The sequence below is a fragment of the Hypanus sabinus genome, chromosome 28, assembly GCF_030144855.1.
Source record: "Hypanus sabinus isolate sHypSab1 chromosome 28, sHypSab1.hap1, whole genome shotgun sequence".
Taxonomy (NCBI): Eukaryota; Metazoa; Chordata; class Chondrichthyes; order Myliobatiformes; family Dasyatidae; genus Hypanus; species Hypanus sabinus.
In genome coordinates, this window is record NC_082733.1 from 18257581 (window position 1) to 18281012 (window position 23432).

General features: G+C 41.7%; 1 protein-coding gene across 1 annotated transcript in view; it reads right to left on the reverse strand.

Annotated features, from left to right (window-relative positions):
• Positions 1-1325: 1325 nt before the first annotated feature.
• fkbp16 (FKBP prolyl isomerase 16) overlaps positions 1326-23432 on the reverse strand; it is a 164612-nt gene continuing 142505 nt past the window's right edge. Inside the window, exons 6-7 of the mRNA XM_059952686.1 lie at positions 3333-3488; positions 1326-3241 (exon numbers count right to left, since the gene is read on the reverse strand). Coding sequence (XP_059808669.1) covers positions 3155-3241; positions 3333-3488 — 243 coding nt within the window. The 3' untranslated portion in view covers positions 1326-3154. The remainder of the gene's footprint in view (positions 3242-3332; positions 3489-23432) is intronic.

Here is a 23432-nt window from a genome sequence, read left to right on the forward strand (position 1 = left end):
CCCCATCTGGTTGTTTGATAGGCTAGAAATGAATGGTTTTAAAACTGTGTGTTTAAATCTTAAACACTAAGAACTTTAATGGGAGGCTGGAAGATTAGTTTTGTTGGTTCCTTCAAGGAATCATACCACAGAGGAACAGGCACTTTTATCCACCACATTTCTGCCGACTGTTGCACCCATCTATACTAATTCCACTTACGGCATTTGGTCCATAACCTGCCATGCCCTTCATGTGTAACACCTAAAGATTTACACCAATAACAAGGTGCTCAGGCAACAAAGTTTTAGCTGAAATGTCATGACCTTACTCACCCAGAAAGGGATGCAGAAATTCTCCAGTCTAGGTTAAAACAAATTTTAACCACACGGCACTGTTTTGCAATTGAGCAAAGGAATTTCTAGACATTACTTGCAATAGTAGCACTTCCTGAGAATGTTTCCGACAGTTGCAACGATATTCAATTGCAAACAAGCCAACCTCATTCAATTTGCCGCAAGGTACAGACAACATTCAGGCAGGGGCTGATAAAAGGCAATTGCCATTTGTGCCATAAAACTGGCACAAATGGATGGGCCATAGGATGTGCCATAAGATGAGGTCATCAGAATGTGACTGGGAAGGAGAATTCAAATTTGCCTGATTTTTGCTGAAGGGTATGTACTGGCTAATATACCCAGTATAATTCACCCCATTTCTCTTCAAAAGGTTTTGTGACTCTTCCATTGAAAAAGGCAACTGGGGGTCCAGCAATACCTCCAACAATGCAGCAATCACTAGAACCTAGATTATTGTGCTTAAAGTAGAGGTACAGGGCACTGAATCCGTGCCCAGCCATCAAGCATATTTATGCTAATCCAACATTAATCTCTCTGCAAACACATCATCTCCTCCAAGATTCCACTGCTCACCTACACACTAGCGGTAACTTACAGTGTCTGATTAGCTATTGACCCACAAGTCGGAAGGGTGAAACTGGAACATCAAGAAGACATTCACACAGTCATAGGAAGAACATGCAAACTCCCCACTGACAGCACCTAAAGTCAGAAATGAATCTGGATGGCAGGAGCCTGGAGTTAGGAGCTTTTCCAACTGCATCACTTGAGAGTGATTAGAACCTGTAGACTTCAAGGAGGCAAGAACATCGTCATTAAAGCTGCAGCTGAAAACATTTGGCAGGCATGTGTTTAAATATGGAAATGATTTAAAAAATATTTACATAGATGTTTTTAATTGCAATCATTGATGTTAAAAGGATTGTTCAAACAGTTGACAGAAATATAAACTTCATGAAATTAAATCAGAAAAGGTAGAGCAGTAATGATGTCAACCAAGTTTTAATGACAGCAGTTTCTCAGTTGTGTTAGAAAATCGTGGGTACAGCTCTCTCTTTGCACAACTGTCTGTCACTGGTGTTGCTTTGGAAAATGGGGATAGGAACTGAAATAGATCTTGTACATTGAAAATTTCCTGTTGCAGCCTTGGTGTCTGTGGTAAACTACATTTACCTGTCTGGACAAGCCCCTCCGCTGACTGCTCCTGTGGCTCCTCCCACAGACCCCGGTATAAAGGCAATTGGAGGCACTGCTCCTCCCTCTGTCTCCAGGATGTTGTGTGATGGTCTCTTGCTGCTGACAGTGCTTTCTTCCAGCTAATAAAAGCCTATCTCGCCTCACGTCTCCGAGAGTTATTGATGTTGCATCAGTGTCTTTGCAAAATTGTTAGTAAGTACCCAACGATTGTCTCATATGTTGTATGATTAATATTCTAATTTACTTGTTAATATTAATCAAAACTCTATGGAGTCATTAAGCCATACAGAGCAGAAACAAACCTCCTGGCCCACCATGCCATTGACTATCATCAAGCATCCATCTGTATTGATTCAGTACTTGGTCCATAGCCTTCTGTGCCTTTGTAGTCAAGTGCTTGACTAGATAATTCTTAAATATTGTGAGAGAATCCGCCTCCACTGCCCACTCACACACCTTACTTAGTCATTCTTACTTACTTAGTCTCATCTAGCTGTGCATTTAATGAAAATAAACAATACATACTTACCCAAATAAAATAGGTTTCTGAAACCCTGATATTAAATGCAATTACACAAATTAGATAAAAGCTCTTTTATTTTCCACTGTTTAATGGATTCATCAATTACGTGTTAAAGTGTCCAATGGAAAGAAGGTCCTCAGGGGAACCGATTACCTCCTTGTCTACCTACTCTACCACAGTTTAAAATTGCAGAGTGCCGATTATTACATTAACATTTGGCCTTCTGTACCTGAAAACATGAAATAGCTGTACAGAACAAGCATGAGATTCATGAATAAATGGTTCTTTTACACAATTCCTCTTCCACTCCCACCGACCGCAGAATGAAATGCTACAATTGCCCATGATTATTGGCATATGACTCTCTTGTTTGAACAAGGATAACATTGAAAACATCTCAACAAACTGTGCTCATGGAATCTTACATTCTAAAAGAGCCTTTCTAGCTTACAGCATTAGAAAATAACTCTAAGGTTTCTTAACTGTAAGTCCTATTAAATGTAGAATGATTGGGAACTCTCAAAGCAATCACACACTGTATGCTTGAAAATTTCCAGTGGCACTAAATACCTACTTTAATAGACTGGTATCCAATGGAGGTCATTGTTAAAATGGACTGTTGGTGTTTTTTTAAATATTTGTGTAATTTTACTAGTGCAATGCAGAATGCAGTAATCTAGTAAATAATTTCTGTTTAATATCATTGACATTTTTATAGATTGTACTGATTGCTGATAAGTAAACAAAATACATGAAGTAGCCTCACCATTGAAGTTAGGAGCAATTTAAAAGATTCTATACCCTAATTCAGGGGTTCCCAACCTGGGTTTCATGAACCCCTTGCTTAATGGTATTGGTCCATGGCATAAAAAAAGTTTAGGAACCCCTGCCCTAATTGATCATAATCTGTACTGAGATTTGAAAATGTAGTTTTACCATTGCTCAACCTCACCATTCCTCAACTCCATTTCTTGACATATTTTACCTCTTCCTGTCAAGAAGAATGGATACATGTTGGTATTGTCCAAGAACAAGCTCTTCAGAATTGGACACTTATAGTTCTCTGGCCATTGTGTGTCCTTGTCCACCTGCTGTAGTTCAGTTTCTTGCTGCCAACACAATGGTGGTGACCACGCATCCAACGGCCACCATCACAGATCCAAAAAGCCATTTCCATGGGACAGCCTGAAACACCAAGTGGACATTAGTGCCAGAAAGCAAGGATGTTATAAAAATGTTATAAAAATTCTTATTTTTATTTAGTCAGACTCCATACCGGGGAAGACTCTTGTGCAGTGGGAAGAGATGTCAAGGGTTTCGCTGCTCTTTTCTGCCAATTTCTGTCTTTTTCCTTCAGGGATTGTGTCTGGCCAGTCTGTTTCTTAACTAATTTGGAAAGTTCTGCATGAATGGCCTGGTAATGAACAGACATCTATCATCATTGTTAGAATATCACATGGAACATGTTTTACCAATCATTTTGAACAAAAATAAACTTTCTGAAGTGATCACAGAAATAGACATTTGCACTCATTCTCAGAGATTATTAACCATAATTGGGTATAGAGGTTTGTAATTACCAACTAAATTCTGTTCAGTTCTCAAACAGCTTCAGTTTCAGACAGATCCAGTTCTATCTCTCAGTCTTTCCCGATAGTTCTTGCGAACCCATGCTGGCCACTCTTGCTTACTGCCTGTTATGCCACTGGTGTTTAGGGCAGTAATGAAGGTCCTCCATTTCTGGTGGTGTTCAGGCTTTCCTTCATCATGTCAGTAGTTTCCTCTCGGTTTTCACTACTGTCAGTCATGTAAATCTCAGGTGGAGACTTAGAAGTACCATTGCACTCAGATGTAGAAGGGTTATTCTTTGCTGTTCCTTAACAATGTTGTTTTACCAGTCAGGGTTTGTTAGCCCTGATGAACCCCTGAACCTGGAGGACTATTGGACCACTCTTAGTCTGTCCTCTTCCTTTTGAGCTTTTTGGCATGGGTGACCCTACCAAGAGCCAAAACATAAAGCCTGACTCCAACCAACACAGGTCTCCTGTTCATTGAGGCACACAAACCTCCAAACCATGACAAGGCTGTGGTCCTCTTGGAGGAGTCCAACAACTCAATTTAACTTAAAAAAAACTTAGTCCCTTTATGACCTTGTATCTCCAGATCTTTAAACTTATTCATCCTTACAATTCCTTGAACACTTCATATTCTCATTTTATCTTTTTTTAAGTCAGTGATTTCAATCAATCTGTCCTTGCTGGTTGTACATTCAGCCCTCAAATTTCAATCTCTCTATCTCTATCTGTTTTCAGTCAGTCTTTTTATTCACCTGTGGAATTATATTTTTCTTTGACCTCAGTGTTAATTATCTTGTTTAATAACAGTGCTGCTAAGCACCATGGCATACTTGGTTAAAGGATCTTTGTATATACACATTGTTGTTGATTCCCGGACTTATTAAGGGAGAGTGGGGTTGGTTCACCCTCCTGCCAATCAGATGCATTTAAAACTTCAAATGGAAATATTCAAAAATACAAAAGCGCTTATCAGTAGGGTTATGTGAAGGAAGACTTTTGCAATTATATAGGGTGACTTACCCAAAGTACTTGGTGCAGTTTTGATTTCCTTACTGAAGAAGGGATGTTGTTGCTATAAAGGGAGCATGGTGAAAATTTGCTAGAGTTGTTCCAGTGTAAGGAAACATGGAGTAGACTACCTGTGCATTCTTTTAGAGTTTAGAAAAATGAGAAGGGAGTAATAAAATCCTTAAAGGACTTAACAGGCTGAATGCAAGCTCTCATGGTCGGGATGCCAGAGGTGTAAAAATTATAATGGGTGTTGATAGTAGAAAACTTTCCTCAGGGCGGATGTATCTATAACCAGAGGACAGAAGTGTAAGGAGTAAGAGGTTTGGAGAGGATAGTAGGAAGATTTTACTTCATTCAGAGGCTTGGAGTTTGGGTGGTGGAGGAATTTAAGAAACATCCAGGAGAGCATTTGAATTGCCAGGGCATACAAAGCTATAAATGAAAATCAAGACTGAAATGAGGAGAAGTCTCTGTAACCAGAGAGTAGTGAACCTTTGGGACTTTGGAAGCTGTGATGTTCATTCAAAAAAACAGACATTGAAGGAATCAAACGACATACAGTACAGTGCAAAAGCTTTAGGCCCCCTAGATTTTTAATGTATATTTTGTTTTAGATACTTATTTTTCATCTTCTGTATCAGTAGAAAAGAGTGAATTTTAGATTTCCGAGCACTCATTTTCCAAAAAAATAAATGTAACAGAGAATTTTTCTATTTCAGAAAATAACATATCAAGTGACAGACCATTTTTCAAAATGGAAGTGATTACTTTGTAGGTATAAATCCCAGTACATGATTAAACAAAGGTAACAAAGAGATGACTGAACACAACCATTTAGCTGAAACAGAAACAGGTGTAGATGGAATCAAAGTGGGAGAATGACAATCAAACCAAAAGGTGAGGGTGTGGTAGGTGTGACAGTTTTACCTTCAAATCATCAATTCTCACACCATGGCAAGAGTGAGCATAGCAACAAGATACAAGGTAGTCATCCTGCATCAGCAAAGTCTCCTCCAAGCAAAAATTTTGCAGCAGACAGGAGTTTCAAGATATGCTGTCCAAGCTTTTCTATAGATGCACAAAGAAATGGGCAAGGTTGAGGACCAGAATCGCAGTGGTTGGGCACAGAAGCTGAGTGCAGCTGATGTCTCTTCTGAGAAGTTCAGCACTGCTATCAAGTCTGAGCTCACAGGAACCACTGGAGCACTACAGTCTGGAGAAGTCTTGTCAGAAGTGGTCTTCATGGAAGAATTGCTGCCAAAAAGCCATTCCTCTGAAGTGGAAACGAAGACAAGAGACTCACCTACGTACATAAACATAAGGACTGAAGTGATGAACAATGGCAGCAAGTACTCTGGACTGACATTTTTGGCTCAAACAGGAGGCAATTTGTCCAGAAGAGCTGGAAAGTGCCTCATGGATCAGCATCTGCAGCCAGCAATTTTCCTACCGGTTTGGGGCTGCATTTCTGCCAGTAGGGTTGGTGATCCGGCCAGAGTTAAGGGAATTCTCAATGGAGATTCTCGTCCTTCACACAGTACCATCAGGGAGGTGTCTGATTGGTCCCAACTTCATTCTGCAGCAACATGCAACCTACATCATAAAGGACTATCTCCAGTGAAAAGAAGAACAATGAATTCTGCCACAGATTGTATAACCTCCACAGAGCATTGATCTCAACATCATTGCTGCTGTCTGGGATTACCTGGAGAGGTAGAATCAAGTGAGACAGCCAGAGTTAACAGAAGAACTGTGGCAAGCTCTCTTCGATGTTTGGAACAACCTACCAGCCAATTATCTTATAAAACTGCATAACAGTATACCTAAGAGAATTGATGCAGTTTTAAAGACGAAGGGTGGTCCCACCAAATATTGATTTGTTTTAGGTTTTTACTGATTACAGCTCTTTATAATTCTTTTTGATATTTAGAAACTTTTCATTTCATTATTTTTGAAAGCTACTTTGCTTTACAGAATTTTTTTTACACGTGCGCAGTACTGTAGGCATAATGAGGGATAATGACGCTGAGGTGAAGGATCAGCAGTGATCTTAAACAAGAGTGGAGCAAGCTCAAGGGGCTAGATTGCACCCTACTCTTGCATTCATTTCTTATCTTCTTATATTGTTGAATAGGAAATCATACAGAAATGAACCAGGGCAATATTAATGCAGTGATCTATTTTCCAGCTCAGGGTATTGTGTAATTTAAGAGAAGGGTTTGCAAGTGGTGGTGTTCCCAAGTCCCTGCTACCCATATCTTTAGCGGAGTGTGTTGGGAGTTCCTCATAAAGCAGATATGATGAATAACTGGATATATTACAGTATCTTGTAAAAGTATTCAGCCCCTAACCTTTAGTTCACATAAATAAGTATTACAATCAGGAATTTTGATCACTTTAACTAGGACATTTTATTTATGAAGCACATGCTCTTTTTTCATATTTAAGCCCCAAAAAAACAGGGAAAAATTTAAAGCATGAAAAACAAAAAAAAACCAGAACCTGAAATGTCAGCAGTTCAAATATATTCACCACCCCTCACAGCCAGCAGTCATTTTGGATAAGTCTCTTAGCTTTGCACAATGTGATGGAGCAAAATGTCCCCATTCCTCTTTGCAAAGTTGCTTAAGTTGTGCCAAGTTAGTTAGGGAGCGGCGGTGGGCAGCAAACTGGAAGTCTTGCCAGAGATGTTCGATCAGGTTAAGGTCAGGACTCTGATTGTGGGCCACTCAAGGACATCAAATTTCTTCATTTGAAGCCACTCCATGGCTGCTCTGGCAGTGCGCTTTAGGTCATTGTCCTGCTGTAAGATGATCTTTCTCCACAGTTTAAGCTTTGCGGCAGAGGAGAGCAGTTTTTTATCCAGTATCTCTTGGTATCAGCAGCATTCATTGTCCCATCGATCCTGACCAGGTTTCCAGTCCCTGCTGCTGAAAGCATCCCTCTAGCATGATGCTAACTCCACCATACTTTACAGTAGGGATAGTGTTACTTGGCTGATGCACAATATTATATTTATGCTTCATGTACCACTTAGTGTTGAGGCGAAAACGCTCCACTTTAGTCTCACCGACCCCAAGACCTATCCACATCCTTACAGTACCTTCTTGCAAAGTCTTCTTGGGAAAGGATATGCTTTTCTTAGGGGTATGTGCACACTTGTATATCACTATTCACAAGATTTTTCTTTTGTAGATGATGTCCTCTTCCATATGGTTGTGCCGGTGGAAGAAGGAGAAAGTACTCAGAATGGTAGATCGGTCAGACCACATTTCACAGGGTGATCTGAAAGAAAGAATGAGGCCTTGCAGGGGACTCAAGGGAAAAGTAGAGAAAATTAATTTTCATCGTATTTGCCTAGCATCATTGATTGGGACACAATGTTCCTTTGTATTTACTGTGAATGCCTGCAAGAAAGTGAATCTCAGGGTCGTATATGGTAACATATATGTACTTCGATAATAACCTTACTTTGAACGTTTTTCTGCTTAGTGGGTTTTTTTCTGTATATAAAAATTATAGGTTTCTTTATCTTTTTTCTTCTTTTCATGGAATGATGCGAGGAGAATTGATTATCTTAATTTTTATTATATAATACTAGATTAATACTATGTATGATCTTGATAATGTTTATTTTACCTTTTATATGAATTGTTATTGATATAGATATTTGAGATAATTCTCCTCTTGTTTATATATACGTACTTTTTAATTAATAGAAGGATTGATAAAGAAAGAAGAACTTTGGTCTATTCTCTTCATGCTGTTTCCACAATGTGCTTTAACTTGCACATTATTTAGCCTAGGGTACAACCTTGTTAAAATTGACACTGATCTTTGTTAAATTATCTTTTTGTAATATTCACACTTATACCATCCACCTCAAACAGAGATGACATCCACTTGTCTGTTTATGAAGATTCCAATTGCTAATATCTTCATGCGAAACAAAAGTGGACAAACCTTGACACATCAACCAGCCATGAAAAAAATAGAATGGAAAATCAGTTTCAAGTGGTTGAAAAGTCTCTTCATATTCATTGGACTCCTTTGAGTGTTCAATATCATATTTATTGCACAAAGACTGGACAAATATATTAATTAAAATATTTATTGCTTGATTATTTGGTAGCTGAAAGTAATATAAGGTTCTTGTTTTGAATCAATCCCTGGTAATGTAGTGCTAAACTCAGGGATGGCCAACCTATGGCACATGTGCCAAAAGTGGCGCATCGGATGATTGGAAATGGCGCATTGCACCCCAGTGATAATAATTAAAAAGTAAGCCTACTCATGCAAAAAGTATTAACCAAAAACCGATTCGTAGAAAAAAAATCTACAACAGTAATTCAAGTAGCTTAGAGCTAATGGGTTATACTGAGAATAAATCTAAAACTTAGCAATTATTTTTAGCAATTTTATTATTTTGTGTACATCTTTTGCTGCATGTTATCTTCTTTCACATTAATCTGTTCTCAGTTTTAAAAAATGTTCAATGAGTCAAAGTAGGAAAGAAGGACTTTTGTTCTGCAGTCGTTCCATAACTGTTCGATACACGTTTGATACTCGTTTGATCCTGAGGCACCAGGCGTCTGTACCAGCGGTGCGTCGCAGGTTTTTGCCAGTCAGTTTACAATTGACACTCGGGCGCTACGGAGTTGTGCTTTGTTCGTCCTTTGTGAACATTTGCAGTTTTGTACTTTTTTGAAAACTAAGCCTTGTTTTTACATTCAGTTACCCATCACGGTGCAAAAGAAAAGCAGAAAGTGATAGTAAGCGTGAATTCAACGAACGGTGAGAAAATGAGTTCTTATTTATTGCGGGTCCCTCAGGAAAACTGTTGTTCATTGTTTGTGAAAACACTTTCTCACATAATAGAAGACATGATCTTAATAGACACTATAAAACACAACATCAGACTGAAATTGAAGGAAAACTGAAGCTAGTGCCTGGGTCTGAGTTATGGAAAGAATATGTGATTAAGAGAAAGGAAGAAATCAAAAGAAGATGAAATAAATTTGTTAAAAGTCTCATTAAGGTAAGTAATGTTTATCTTGTTTTTATGTTAAATAAATATATCATGCAAAATGCTAAATATGTCTATATTAACATTTTTACAAGAATTGAATGGGGGTACAAGAGTTGTATGACGCATCTGAACTAGTGTGTGAAAAATTGACGCATGGAATGTCAATAAATTGGACTACATCCGACTCCAGAGGACTACTCGGCGCGAGTTCAGCGTCTGCTGTGGTTCGTTTTCACGGAAACGTGGCTTAGCGACAGAGTTCCGGACGGCGCTATTCAGCTAGACGGGCTCTCCTTGTTTAGGGCCGACAGAGATGCAGCGCTGTGCAGTAAGGCTCGCAGTGGTGGCTTGTGTGTATACAGCAACACGGAATGGCGCAAGAACTCTGTGCTGGTCTCTAGTTACTGCTCATTGCTAGTGGAGTTTGTGACTGTTAGATGCAGACCATGGGAATTCACCACTGTCCTTATAGTCGGTGTGTACATTCCCCCCAGCGCTAATGCTAAGGAGGTGCTCTGTGAACTGTATGGGGCTATTAGCGAGCTGCAGAGCGCACACCCTGATGGACTGTTCATTGTCGCCGGAGATTTTAATTAGGCTGCAACTGATGGTGACTCCACCAACTTAGAGTAGTACACGGCATCAGTGACCAGCTACATCAGCTATTGCATTGATGATGTTACTGTGTCAAAGACCATCACTACACACTCCAACCAGAAGCCATGGATGGCTGCGGAGGTGCGTGTGCTGCTGAGGACTCGTGACTCCGCCTTCAGAGCAGGCGACAAGACAGCCCTAACACACCGATGGCCGAACTGTCCCGGACCATCAGAGGGGCAAAGCGTGCGCACGCCCAGTGAATCCACAGCCACTTCCAGGACAGCGGCGACATGCAGTTCATGTGGAAGGGCATCCAGGAAATCACCAACTACAGGACAACATCACCTGCCTGTGCTGGTGATGCCTCCCTCCCAGATGCGTTAAATAACTTCTACGCTCGGTTTGAGGCGGAAAATGACGTGGTGGCGAGGAAGACCACTCCTCCTTCCAATGACCAGGTGCTGTGCCTTACGGAGGCCGACGTGAGGAAAACGCAATGCAGGGTCAACCCACGGAAGGCTGCTGGACCAGACAATATTCCTGGCAGAGTGCTCGGAGGATGTGCAGACCAGCTGGCAGATGGTCTCACTGACATCTGCAACATTCCTCTGAGCAGCGCCGTCGTTACAACATGCTTCAAGGCTGCCAGCATCGTCCGTCCCCGTGCTGAGGAAGTCTTCAGTGTCCTGCCTCAAAGACTACCATGTTGCACTCACATCCATCATCATGAAGTGTTTCGAGAGGCTCATCGTGAGGCACATAAAGATCCTGCTGCCCCCCTCAATGGAGGACCCCCTGCAGTTCGTATACCGTCCCAACTGTTCAACAGACAATGCCATTGCCATCACCCTCCACCTGGCCCTAACCCACCTGGACAAAAAAGACACGTACGTTCGAATGCTATTCATAGACTTTAGTTCAGCATTCAACACAATCATCGCTCAGAAACTGATTGGAAAGCTCAGCCTACTGGGCCTGAACACCTCCCTCTGCAACTGGATCCTAGACTTCTTGATTGGGGCACCTGTCAGTCTGGATCAGAGGCAGCATCTCCAACACCATCACACTGAGCACGTGGGCCCCCCAGGGCTGTGTGCTCAGTCCACTGCTGTTCACTCTGCTGACCCACGATCGTGCTGCAACACACAGCTCGAAACATATCACCAAGTTCACCGATGACACGATGAGTCAGCATACAGAGAGGAGTTGCAGCAACTAACGGACTGGTGCAGAGCCAACAACCTGTCTCTGAATGTGAACAAAACAAAAGAGATGGTGTTGACTTCAGGAGAGCACGGAGCGACTACTCTCCGCTGAACATTAATGGCTCCTCCGTAGAGATTGTTAAGAGCACCAAATTTCTTGGTGTTCACCTGGCAGAGAATCTCACCAGGTCCCTCAACACCAGCTCCATAGCCAAGAAAGCCCAGCAGCACCTCTACGTTCTGCGAATGCTGAGGAAAGTCCATCTCCCACCCTCCATCCTCTCCACGTTCTACAGCGGATGTATTGAGAGTATCCTGAGCAGCTGCATCACCGCCTTGTTCGAGAACTACACCATCTCGGATCGCAAGATACTACAGCGGATAGTGAGGTCAGCTGAGAAGATCATCGGGGTCTCTCTTCCCGCTATTACAGACATTTACACCATACGCTGCACCCGCAAAGCTAACAGTATTGTGAAGGACCCCACACACCCCTCACACAAACTCTTCTCCCTCTTGCCGTCTGGGAAAAGGTACCAAAGTACTCGGGCTCTCATCACCAGACTATGCAACAGTTTCATCCCCCAAGCCATCAGAATCCTCAATACTCACAGTCTAGACTGACATCTACATCATTTATTATTATATTGAAATTTGTCCTCTACTGTGCCTATTGTCTTGTTTATTAATTAATTATTGTACTGCCCTGCACTGTTTTGTGCACTTTATGTAGTTCTGTGTTGGTCTGTAGTCTAGTGTAGTTTTTTGTGTTGTTTTACGTAGTCTAGTGTCTCACATAGTCTAGTGTAGTTTTGTGTTGTTTTATGTAGCACTATGGTCCTGGAGGGATGTTGTTTTATTTTTACTGTGTACTGTACCAGCAGTTTATGGTCGAAATGACAATAAAAAGCGACTTGACTTGACTAAAAGGTTGGCCCCCCCGGCTTAAATGAACTATGGTTACTACATGAGCAGTATGCAGTTTTAAGAACTTCCACTAGGGGTCAGTGTCGACCAATAATTTTCAGCAGATGTCAGCCAACGAACGATCACAAACCAAGAGATTCTGTTGATGCCGGAAATCTTGAGCAACACAAACAAAATGCTGGAGGAACTCAGCCAGTCAGGCAGCATCTATGAAGAAGAATAAACAGTTGACATATCTGATGCTGGGTAAATGGGAAGAATATATTGTGAAACATGGTGGTGCAGCCAAAAAAACTGCTACCTCCCAGTCAATTCTGACCTCTGGTGCTGTCTGTGTGGGGTTTTTGCATTTTCTTTATTGATTGAATGGATTGTCCTTTGATCCTGTGGTTTCTTCCCACATTCTAAAGATGTGCAGTTTGGTACGCTTATTGGACAATGTCAATTTCCTATTATTGTATATGAATGCCAGATTCTGGGACAGAGATGATGGGAAAGTGTGAAGAAGAAAATCAAAATAGTGTGGATGGACTTTGTAACTGCAAAACAGGAAACAAATCAAACAATGTGTGTACACTTCAGTTTTACTTTTAGTGAGGCTCAAGCATAATGTAATGGCATAATAATGGTGTTGATAGGATTGACAGTAGAAAACTTTCCCACTATGGGCGTGATAATGTATGCCATTCATGTACTTTTATATATAACCTGAAATTAATTATTCAAACAATGTTTAATGAAACAACACATTTACAATATTACTGAAATATTAAATACCACGACACTGTTCCCTGCTTAGCTATGTATTCCAACTCAATATAGAGTGCATCACAACTTCCATATATATATATATTTACACAGTATATTATATAATAAATAGATATCCACAGCATAGTAAATTTTAAATTGTCAATTCAAGCCTAAAGATTTAATCACCATGGAGGATTTCTTACTCATGTGAGATAATGTCTTCCCTGACCGGGGTGGAGTTGTCACTCTGCTTTGCTGGTGAGCCTTGAGGCTGTGAAACAATTTCAAGTTCTGGGACCTGCTCCATGGAGGTTGTAGGAGTTGACTCTGGGACTTCAGGAAGTTGGTTTGGGAGCTCCGGGCACCTTTCTTCTGCAAGATGCTCTTGGTATCTTCTGGATGTGTTGGCATCCTGAACGGTGCAGAGCAAGTTGCTTGATCTGCTGATCTATCTCAGGCCACCAGATACAGCCCAACTCAATGCTTTCATTTTGACTATGCCTAGATGACGGCATGTAGCTCCTCCAACACATTAGCTCTCAGCTTGGATGATACAACAACTGTCAATCCCCACATAAGGAAACCCCCTCCAAGGGGCTGTTAAAATGGGGGAACGGGAGCTTCTGCTGCACATTCCAGCCATTGTGGGTGACCGTATAGACATGAGACGGTGTGGGGTCGTTACTGTTTTCCCCTTGGATCATCTCTGCTGTTAGGGAAACGTTCAATGTGCGTTAAGGAGGATACATCCAGAGTATCTACTTCTGTAAATTTTTCAGGTATTTCCGTTTCCAAGGGTAAACAGGATGGTCCATCAACATTTCTGTGATTAGTTGCCCTCTTGAATTCAAACTAGTGATTGTGTCCTCCAAGAAACAGAGCCCATGTCTGCATTTGTGTTAGTGAAAATGGATATTAATGGTTGATGATGAGTAACCAGGGTAAACTCTCTCCCATACAGGTACTGGATGAAATCTTTTACACCCCAAACCAGACTCAAGGCCTCTCTGTCAATCTGTGCATCATTTTTCTCTGCAGCGGTAAGTGAGCACGAAGTAAGGGCGATGGGCCGTTCACTCCCGTCACTCGCGACATGTGACGTGCCTGCACCTACTGCATGCCAGAAAATGAGATGTCAGAGGCAAGCTTCACTGGATCACGACGTGTGAGGACAGTGTCTGACGTCACCACTTCCTTTGCCTTTCGGAAAACCACGTCACAGAGCTGTGTCCATTGCCACTTCTTCCTGATCCGTAGTAATGAGTTCAAGAAGCGGGGCATAGTAACCAGACTTGGCAGGAACCTGTTAGAGTAATTGTCAACTCCTGAAGAAGACTACAACTGCGATGCATCCTTTGGCCTTGGGACAACCACCGCTGTTTGAATTTTTTCAGGACACTTCTGTTATCCTTACGCATCAGTGGTGTGACTACAATGAGTGATGTTTGGTTTAAAGAATTCACACTTTTTGCATCATGCTCTGATCCCATAATCTTCCAATATTTAAAAAACACATTGTTGAGATTTTGGATATGTTCCCTGTCGTCCTTGCCGGGTAGCCTTGTGACACCTGGTCCATGGCTTTCTGCTAGACTGCAGCTGCAGATGCTACTCCAAAAATAAGCCTATTATAGCGATAAAGCACTTTGTGAGTGTGTACGGTGAGAAGCACTTCAGACTCTTCTTCCTCCTCCAGCTGTAGGTAGGCCTCAGCTAAGTCCACGTTGTGGAGGTGTTCACCTCTAGAAGGGTGTCCAAGGACGTCCTCTATCCAGAGCAGAGGACATTGATCTGCTTTCAGTACTGGGTTGATGGTGACCTTAAAATCACCACAGATCTCAACAGACTCATTCTTCTTGGCTACTGGGACCACTGGCATGGTCTAAGGTCCACTCAACCTTTGAAAGAATTCTTTTAGCCTTCATGTGATAGAGCTCTCTGGTTATTTTATCATGGATGATATAAGGGACTGGACAGGCTTTGTAAAACGTGGGGGTGGCATTTTAATTTAACAGTATTTTACCTTTGAATTTTTCTAATGTTATCCTTGAACACTGCTGTGCCATCATCCAGTACCTTTTTTTAATTCACTTTCATTTGACTGTGTTGCAGGGGACATAGCATACTCCTAGTGGATGGATCGTCAATCAAGTTGTAGTTATCTCAGCCCCATAATGCTGGCCCTCCTGTTTTTACCACATACAAGTCCAATGTGGCTTGTTGGTTGTTGTATTCCACTGTTACAAATGTTGTTCCTATAGGAGTGTTATAGTCCGGTCCGGAGCCCTCATTCCGGGTCTTGATCCGGTCCGCGGACTCCGGACTCCGGGTCTTGTAGCCATCCCTCCTTTTGCCCCTGAGCCTAATTAGTCACACCTGTGGATCATCGTGGCTTGTTGGAGCTCAAGGAGGAGACCCTGATGCCTGTCAGATGGCGGTGTATATAGTAGAGTTGGGGGGTTGTCCTGCCTGTCCTGTTCCTCTGGTTGCCCATCGTTAAAGATGAGTTGTTTGAGTAAGTCTGGCAGTCACCCTGGACCTAGTTTCCTTCCTATCCCTTGCCTCTGTCGGGCAAGCCTGGCTGGACTGCTGTTGCCTGGTGGGGGACTCTGACCCTTTCCATCCCTCGCTGCTGATGGGTTGTGCCCTGCAACCTGACCAGGTGCCCTGTGGCCTGCTCAGGCCCCGTGTTCCTGCCTGGGAGGTCCGGGCCCTGCCCAGGAGTTATGCGGCCCACCCAGTGAACTCCTAGACCCTGCCTGGACTCTAAGATCCTGCCATGCCTGAACTTTAAGACTCTCCCAGAACCTCAAAATCACCTTGAACGTCATGTCCCACACACACACCACGGTCACCACATCTTGTCTATTGTTTAGTTGTTCCCGTCCTGCCCCTAGTACTTCGGTGCCTGTGTCCTGCACTTGGGTCCAGCCTCCTGTCCCCTTATGACAAGGAGTTATTTCTTCTCCAATTTAATAAGTTCTTAGTTGGATATCTACAGGCTTCATTTCTGTGAAATGTCATTCAAACTCATTTTGTGGAAAACAGTCGAGCCAGTGTCCAATTTCAATTAATTTGACATTCATTTCTGTCGTAACCCATAATATTTGTCTCTTGTTAGTCCTTACATTGAAGTTCTCAAGGTTACTCAGCCCTGCGTCACTCTCATCACTATTAGATTTTTCATCAGCAGCTTGCAGATTAGTGCTCGTTCTGAAACTGAAACATGACCTTTCAGCTTTTTACTCTTCCCAGTGCAGCCCATTAATTTTTGTCTGCCTGACACGTCCTACTTTGTTGCATTTTCTGCAAGTTTTGCCTTTAAAGCTGCATTGATCTGGTATGTGTGATCCCCTGCTACAATGGCTTCACAATTTGTTCGGCAAGCTAGGTTTCTGTTTGGACTTTGTAATTTTGCTCACACTCACTTTCATTCTTGATTGCAACTCGGTTGTTTCTCTGCCTGCTGTTTCCATTGATAGAGCAATTTCAACTGTTCTTTTAAATGTGAGTTGTACTTCTGTCAGCACTTGTTTTAGCTGCTTTCTTGTAGGATTCCACAAACTCATTAAGCCCAATACTGAACTGACAATGCTGAGAGAATCTCTACAATTCTGCAATGTATGCTGAAATGGACTCCCCTTATGAAATCTAAAGGCGTCCACAATCAGCAGTGGGTTTGGTTCTAAACGTTCCTTCATTTCTTTCATGAAATCAACAAAGCTCATTTCAGCTGGTTTGGTTGGAGCAGTCAAACTCTATGCCTTTCCATGCAAGTTGTTCATTCATTATATGCCCTGCTGCATGAGGTAGGTGATCATAGTCTTTCCATGGCCATGACTATTCTTGGTCGATTTTTCCACAGAAGTGGTTTGCTGTGCCTTCGTCTGGGCAGCATCTTTACAAGACAGGTGACCCCAGCCATTGTCAATACTCTTCAGAGATTCATTGGTCATATAACCAGGACCTGAGACAGGCACCAGCATACAACCATCCACCACCTGCTCTCCTGGCTTCATGTGATCCTGATAGGAGGCAACCAGGTGCTACACCTTGCCCAAGGGTGACATGTAGGCGTGCCTTGAACCTCCTTTGGCAGAGATGTATATAGACCCTGCATCCCCATTCCACCCAATGCATTAAGCAAAACTGGCAGTCACTTTTTCATTTGCTTCAAGCTACAGCTCAATTCACTCTGTATACAACATCCAGTTATCTCTTGTGCAGTTGACTGTGTCTGTCTTTCCAATGCAGTCTGCAATATCTGCTTTTTTTTTAACTTATGATTGTTATCACCTAGTTGTCACTGTTTATAAACCTGTGAATTTCACGTGTGTTCTTCCTTCATTTTAACTCAGTTGTCTTTCTTTTTCTGAATAAAAACATATGCTGCGATTTTTTTTTAAAACTCGAACATCTCCTGCAAAGAGATGCACTTCAACAGGCAGGTAGTCGTCTTGGGTTCATTTTAAATCTTACTTATCATCACTGTGATGTTCCATAACTCCAAAGCATAAAACTAATCAAAGGAAAAATAGGGAGCCAGGAATAATGTGTGTATTCTTCATTTTCACTTTTAGCAAGGTGTGCATATATAATATGATGGAATAATGATGCCCAATATGATGTGGTAGCATTATGATGTATGCCATTCATGTACTTCTATACATAATCTGTAATGAATTATTTAAACAACAAAGAATACTTAATCGAACAACACATTTACAATATTACTGAAATATTAAATACACAACTTGGTGGGTGGGCTGAATGACCTGCTTCCCCAAGGTATAACACCGTCATTCTGTGCACATTCCTATAACTCTCTAGTCTTCCAGGTTGAACCTAAACATGATCGGTTCAATTCCACACCCTATTCTGCACCTACTTTCCCTTTCTTTCAAGAGTTTGACTGCCATTTGCTATTAATGGTCAGTCTTGGCTCAGAGGGCAGTGAGTCCCTAGGCCATAGGTTCCATTCGTTCTGCAGAGACCTGAGCCTGGCTCCTCAGAACATTACTGCAAAAACCCTTCTTTTGTTAGAACTACCCTCATTCAGGCAAGCCTTTAAAAGGAGGCCTTATCTTAGTTCCCTGGTAGGCTGGGGAAAATCGGCCTTACCTAATATGATTCCAAGTAGATTATTCGTCTTTTTTGTGAGGTTGTGGGTTCTTGCTTTGTGCAAATCATTTGCTGTGTTTCCAGTGTTAAAATTGACCACAGCCATTATAATGAAATTATAATTAATTATAAAGCTCATGGAAACCATTGAAATTATTCTTTGAGCAAACATGAGGAAATCTGCAGATGCTGGAAATTCAAACACCACACACAACATGCTGGTGGAACACAGCAGGCCAGGCAGCATCTATAAGGAGAAGCACTGTCGACATTTCAGGCCGAGACCCTTCATCAGGACCCGTCTCAGCCCGAAACATCAATGGAAATTTTTCTTTCTTTCCTTATTCGCCTGTTCAATTTATGCATAGAAACACTGTCTATTCACAAACCGAACTATACATTCCATGCCTTTTACCAATCCATTTTACAAATTTGTTTCATAATCTGGATGTCTTTTTGATATTAATTCTCAAAACAAAACCCTTCCTCTTTGCAAAAACAGAACAGAGGTGTGAAGATCCATTATTTTTTTTTAAATTCTGTCCTTATGCATAAAGGACTTCTCTTTAGAACAGAGATGAGGTCAGAGGATGGTGAATATGTGGAATTAATTGCCACAGATGTCTCAAGGCCAGGTCATTGGGTATATTTAAAGTGGAAGTTGATAGGTTCATGATTAGTAAAGACGGAATGGGAATCGGAATTAAAATATTTGGCCACCAGGAAATCCCTCTGCTGAACGCAACCTCCTCTACATTGGTGAGGCCTGCCGTAAATTGGGGGGTTGCTTCGTCGAGCACTTCCACACCTTCTGCCACAAGCAGTGGCTAAACATTTTAATTCTGATTCCTATTCCCATTCCAACATGTCAATCCATGGCCTCCTCTTGTGTCAAAGTGAGGTGACCCTCAGGGTGGAGGAGTAACACCTTATATTCCGCCTATGTACTGTCCAACTTGATGGTGTGAATATCCATTTCTCTCTCCGGTGAATAAATTTCACTTCCCCCTTTCTCTGTTCCCCACTCTGACCTTTTACTTCTTCTCATCTGCCTGTTACTTTCCCCTGGTCTCCTCCTCTTCCTCCCCCTCCTATTGACTACTCTCCTTTCCTATCAGATTCTTTCTTCTGCAGCTCTTGACCTTTCCCACCCACCTGTCATCACCTATCACCTTCCAGCTAGCCTCTTTCTCCTCCCCCTCAGCTTTTAATTCAGGAATATTCACCCCTCCCTCTCAGTCCTGAAGAAGGGTCTCGGCTGGAAAAAGTAGACTGGTCACTCTTTCCCATAGATGCTGCCTGACCTGCTGAGTTCCTCCAGCATTTTTTGTGTGTTACTTCAGATTTCCAGCATCTGCAGATCTTCTCAGCACCATGAATTATACCCAGCTAAGGAACGGTGTGGGAATTATTATAAGCACGGTCACAATTTTTAACCATACCTACAGAAACACTGTCTCAAAGGTGTAAGCATACATTAGTAGAAAGAATTCTGTTTACGCATTTGTAATAAATAGAAATCTTCAGGCTAATGATTGTTCTTAGAATTTTGATACCTGGTGTAGGTTTCCCCCACTATCCGAAGGTAGAGCGTTCCTATGAAATGGTTTGTAAGTCGGAATGTCGTAAAGTGAAGAAGCAATTACCATTTATTTATATTGGAAAAATTTGTGAGCGTTCGTGCACCCAAAAAATAACCTACCAAATCATGCCAAATAAAACTTAAGATAACAGTAACATACAGGAAAAGCAGGGATGATATGATAAATACACAGCCTATATAAAGTAGAAAAGCACTGTCCACCGTAGCGAAAAGCTCACGCAAGCACTCTTGGCACAAGCTCTCTCAACAGAAACACTCTCTCCAGTAACCTTTAAGTTATGAAACTGCCAAATCATTCCAAATAATACATAAAAATACACAGCCGATATAAAGTAGAAATAATGTATGTACAGTGCAGTTTCACTTACCGGAATCAGGAAGACAGTGAGGACTGATGATGCCGTGTTAGGCTGAGTCGTCGGAGGGTGGGGTGATGAGAGGTAGAGGAGACTGGGGTGTGATCTTATCGTTGTCTGTTTCCACCAGGGCAGGCAGGTCACTTTCTTTTATGTCTGCCTGCCTCGATGTCGAAGGTCGAGGTTCATCATCTGCTGTGGTTGATGTGGAAGGCTTGAAAAACGACAGTATGCTTGACTGCTTAGCCTCGCGCATTTTTCTATCACACAGCTCTTTGTAAGCACTCAAACCATCCTGCAACTATGCCCTAAAGCTACGTACCTTTCAAAATTAAAGTCATACTTTTCTGCAATCATTGCAGGGTTGTCAATCGCAGTGAAAGTCTCACGCAATTTCTTCACGTTCAGTTCCTGGACGACTTCACTTTCGGGCCGTTCGCTTCTGCATTTGGTTTTGATTGTTATCCTTTCCTCTTGCAGTTGTATCAGCTCTTTATCATCAGTCAACTTCCACAAACCCAGCCTCCTTAGCCAAACTCACTATTGCCATATTTGTTTTTGATGGTTCAAAGTCTTTAAAATTGTTCACTGCTTCAGGACATAGTTTCCTCCAAACGGCATTTCTCATCGAGACTGTTAGCCTATCGAGAGCAATGTTAAAGATTGCCATTTCTATATTGTGCTCTTTCCCAATCTCTCGCAAAGATGCCCTGGAGTTGCCCTCTCTATCAATGGCACTTACAATAAAATGTATCACATTTTGCGTATAGTAAGCCTTAACTGTGGCTATTAGGCCATGGTCACATGACTGCAGCAACGATGTTGTATTCGATGTTAAAAATGCAACACGAATGTTACCGCCATACTCGGTAATGCCAGGTGGATGAGCAGCACAATTATCGACAATCACAAGACGCATTATCGAGGTTATTTCCTCTACAGAAGGACTAACGTATCCACTCATGTACTCAGAAAAAAAACACGTGGGTATTCCAACCACTTGGATGTGAATGGAACACAACGAGAAGTGTTTTCTTATCAATGCCTTTAAGTGCCCTCAGATTTTCTGAACGGTACACTAGTAGAGGCTTAAGGACAGCATCACCAGTGGCGTTAATAATAGGTATTAAGGTAAACCTGTCCTTCGATGCCTTGTGTCCCTTAGCCTGCTTTTCTTCTATCAAAATAAATGTCTTGCTTGGCAATTTTTTCCAATAAATTGCAGTTTCGTCACAGTTAAACACTTGCTTATATGAATAACCGCCTTCTGTAATTATTTTCTTTAGTCTGCTGGGAAATTTTTGGCAGCTTCAGTATCAGCTGAAGCATTTTAAACAATCATTTTAAACCATTAAACAATAAACTATGAAGCTGCCCTCGCCTCAGAAACCGATCAAACCACCCAAGACTGCCTTTAAGTTTCACTTTTGCAACACTTTCATCACCATCGTCCAGCGCTTTCTGTTTCAGCTTATTAAAAAGACTGACTAATTTCTCCTTAAGTATAAGATAACGTAATGGAACACCACGCTTTGTACACCCATCAGTCCACTCAAGCAATAAACTTCCCATTTCATCCATTATTGGATGCCAATTAAGAGAGACCACTTTGCCACGAGCAGAGCCAACAGTAACATTGGCAGCTTTCAAAATTCTTTCTCCCTGCATATAAGTAGTGTGAATGGTGGATGCAGGCAAGTTCAATGCGCTGACAATGTCCTTACTTCGTTCAGCACAATCGAAACACTTTAATTATGTCTAGTTTTACGCTAAGTGTAACACCCTTATGAGCTCTTTTAGGCTTTTCCAATACCTTAGAACTCATCTTGCTAACAGATACACAAAATAAATCAACATAAAGCACAGATGCTCACAGGCACATATATAAGCAATGGCAGCTAGAATGAAGTTCCTGGGGAGGAACTTGGCTGCTCAGCGTGCGCTGCTTTTTTTTGTAACAGTGAAAACACTTCCTGTGAGTGAAAACAGCTAAGTATTGTAGGTCTTTCGTAACAACAAGGTATCGTAAAGCGAATGTTCGAAAAACGGGGGACCACCTGTATAGATTCAAATATGGCACCTCTGGGTAACGTTTGGGCTGATAGAGGATAGCTGTATTTGATATTCATCAAGGATAGTGTGTTATCTGCATACTATAACTTAAGTAGGCTGCATCCCAGTGTTTGAAATTGCAAAATCTATGTGTTTTTTAAGAAAGTTTCCTGATGAGTTTCCAGGTCTGTTTTCTATTCCTGTGTTGCAAACATTCACTACTGAGTTTTAGGGACCTGTGACGTGGAAGATTGAACCGGCTTATAGTGAAAGTTGGCTTGTGGTCCCAGAAAGAACAAATGCTTCACTGCAGTGTGCCTCTTAATGTGTTCCACAGTGATATGCTGCAGTACGGAGGTCAGGAACAGTCTGGTACGAGATGTTGATGTAAATACTTGAGACTGAGCTTCAAGGAAAAAGTTTGCACCCTTCAGAGAGAGAGAATAGGAATAGATAATAACATCAGATTTGCTAGCAATGACCTCACACCAAAACAATACAAGTGTGAAAATTGCGGCTCTTGCTTGTGGAAGGAGCAGTATGGATTTTCTTCACGGTCCTTTCTTTGTGGTTCTGTGGGATCAGGACCTTCCTGCTTTCCAGGTAAAGATAAAGTTGGGATGCAACTGGCATCCTGAAGTATCACAAATCCTGGTGATGTTTTGCAGCCCTCTGGACTTGAAGATGTGGAGAAGAGAGACTGAGGAACAAAGCTCCATAAATTCTACAGAAATGAGATGATCATGAAGCCTTCTGCAGGAGAAGAATATTCTCACAATTCTCACCAAAGTCAGTATTTTTTTTATTTAATCTCTGCTTTGTGCTTCATAATGACATAGAAGGAGGCCATTCAGTCCATCAGTTTTATCCTGGTTGATAGCTGAAATTATTTTTCACAGATTGTCCCTGCAATTTGTTTTCTCTGCAGTTCCATCAACTCCCAGTGATTCCCACTACTGATCTACACACAAGGGCATTTTATAGAGGTTAGATAACCAATCAATCTGCACATCCTTGGGATGTGGGAAGGAAATGGAGCACTGGGAAGAAACCTACATAGTGACTGGAAGACTATGCAAACTCCACACAGAAAGCACTGACTGTCAGGAATGAGTAGCTGTGTCATTGGATAGTGTCCTACTGTC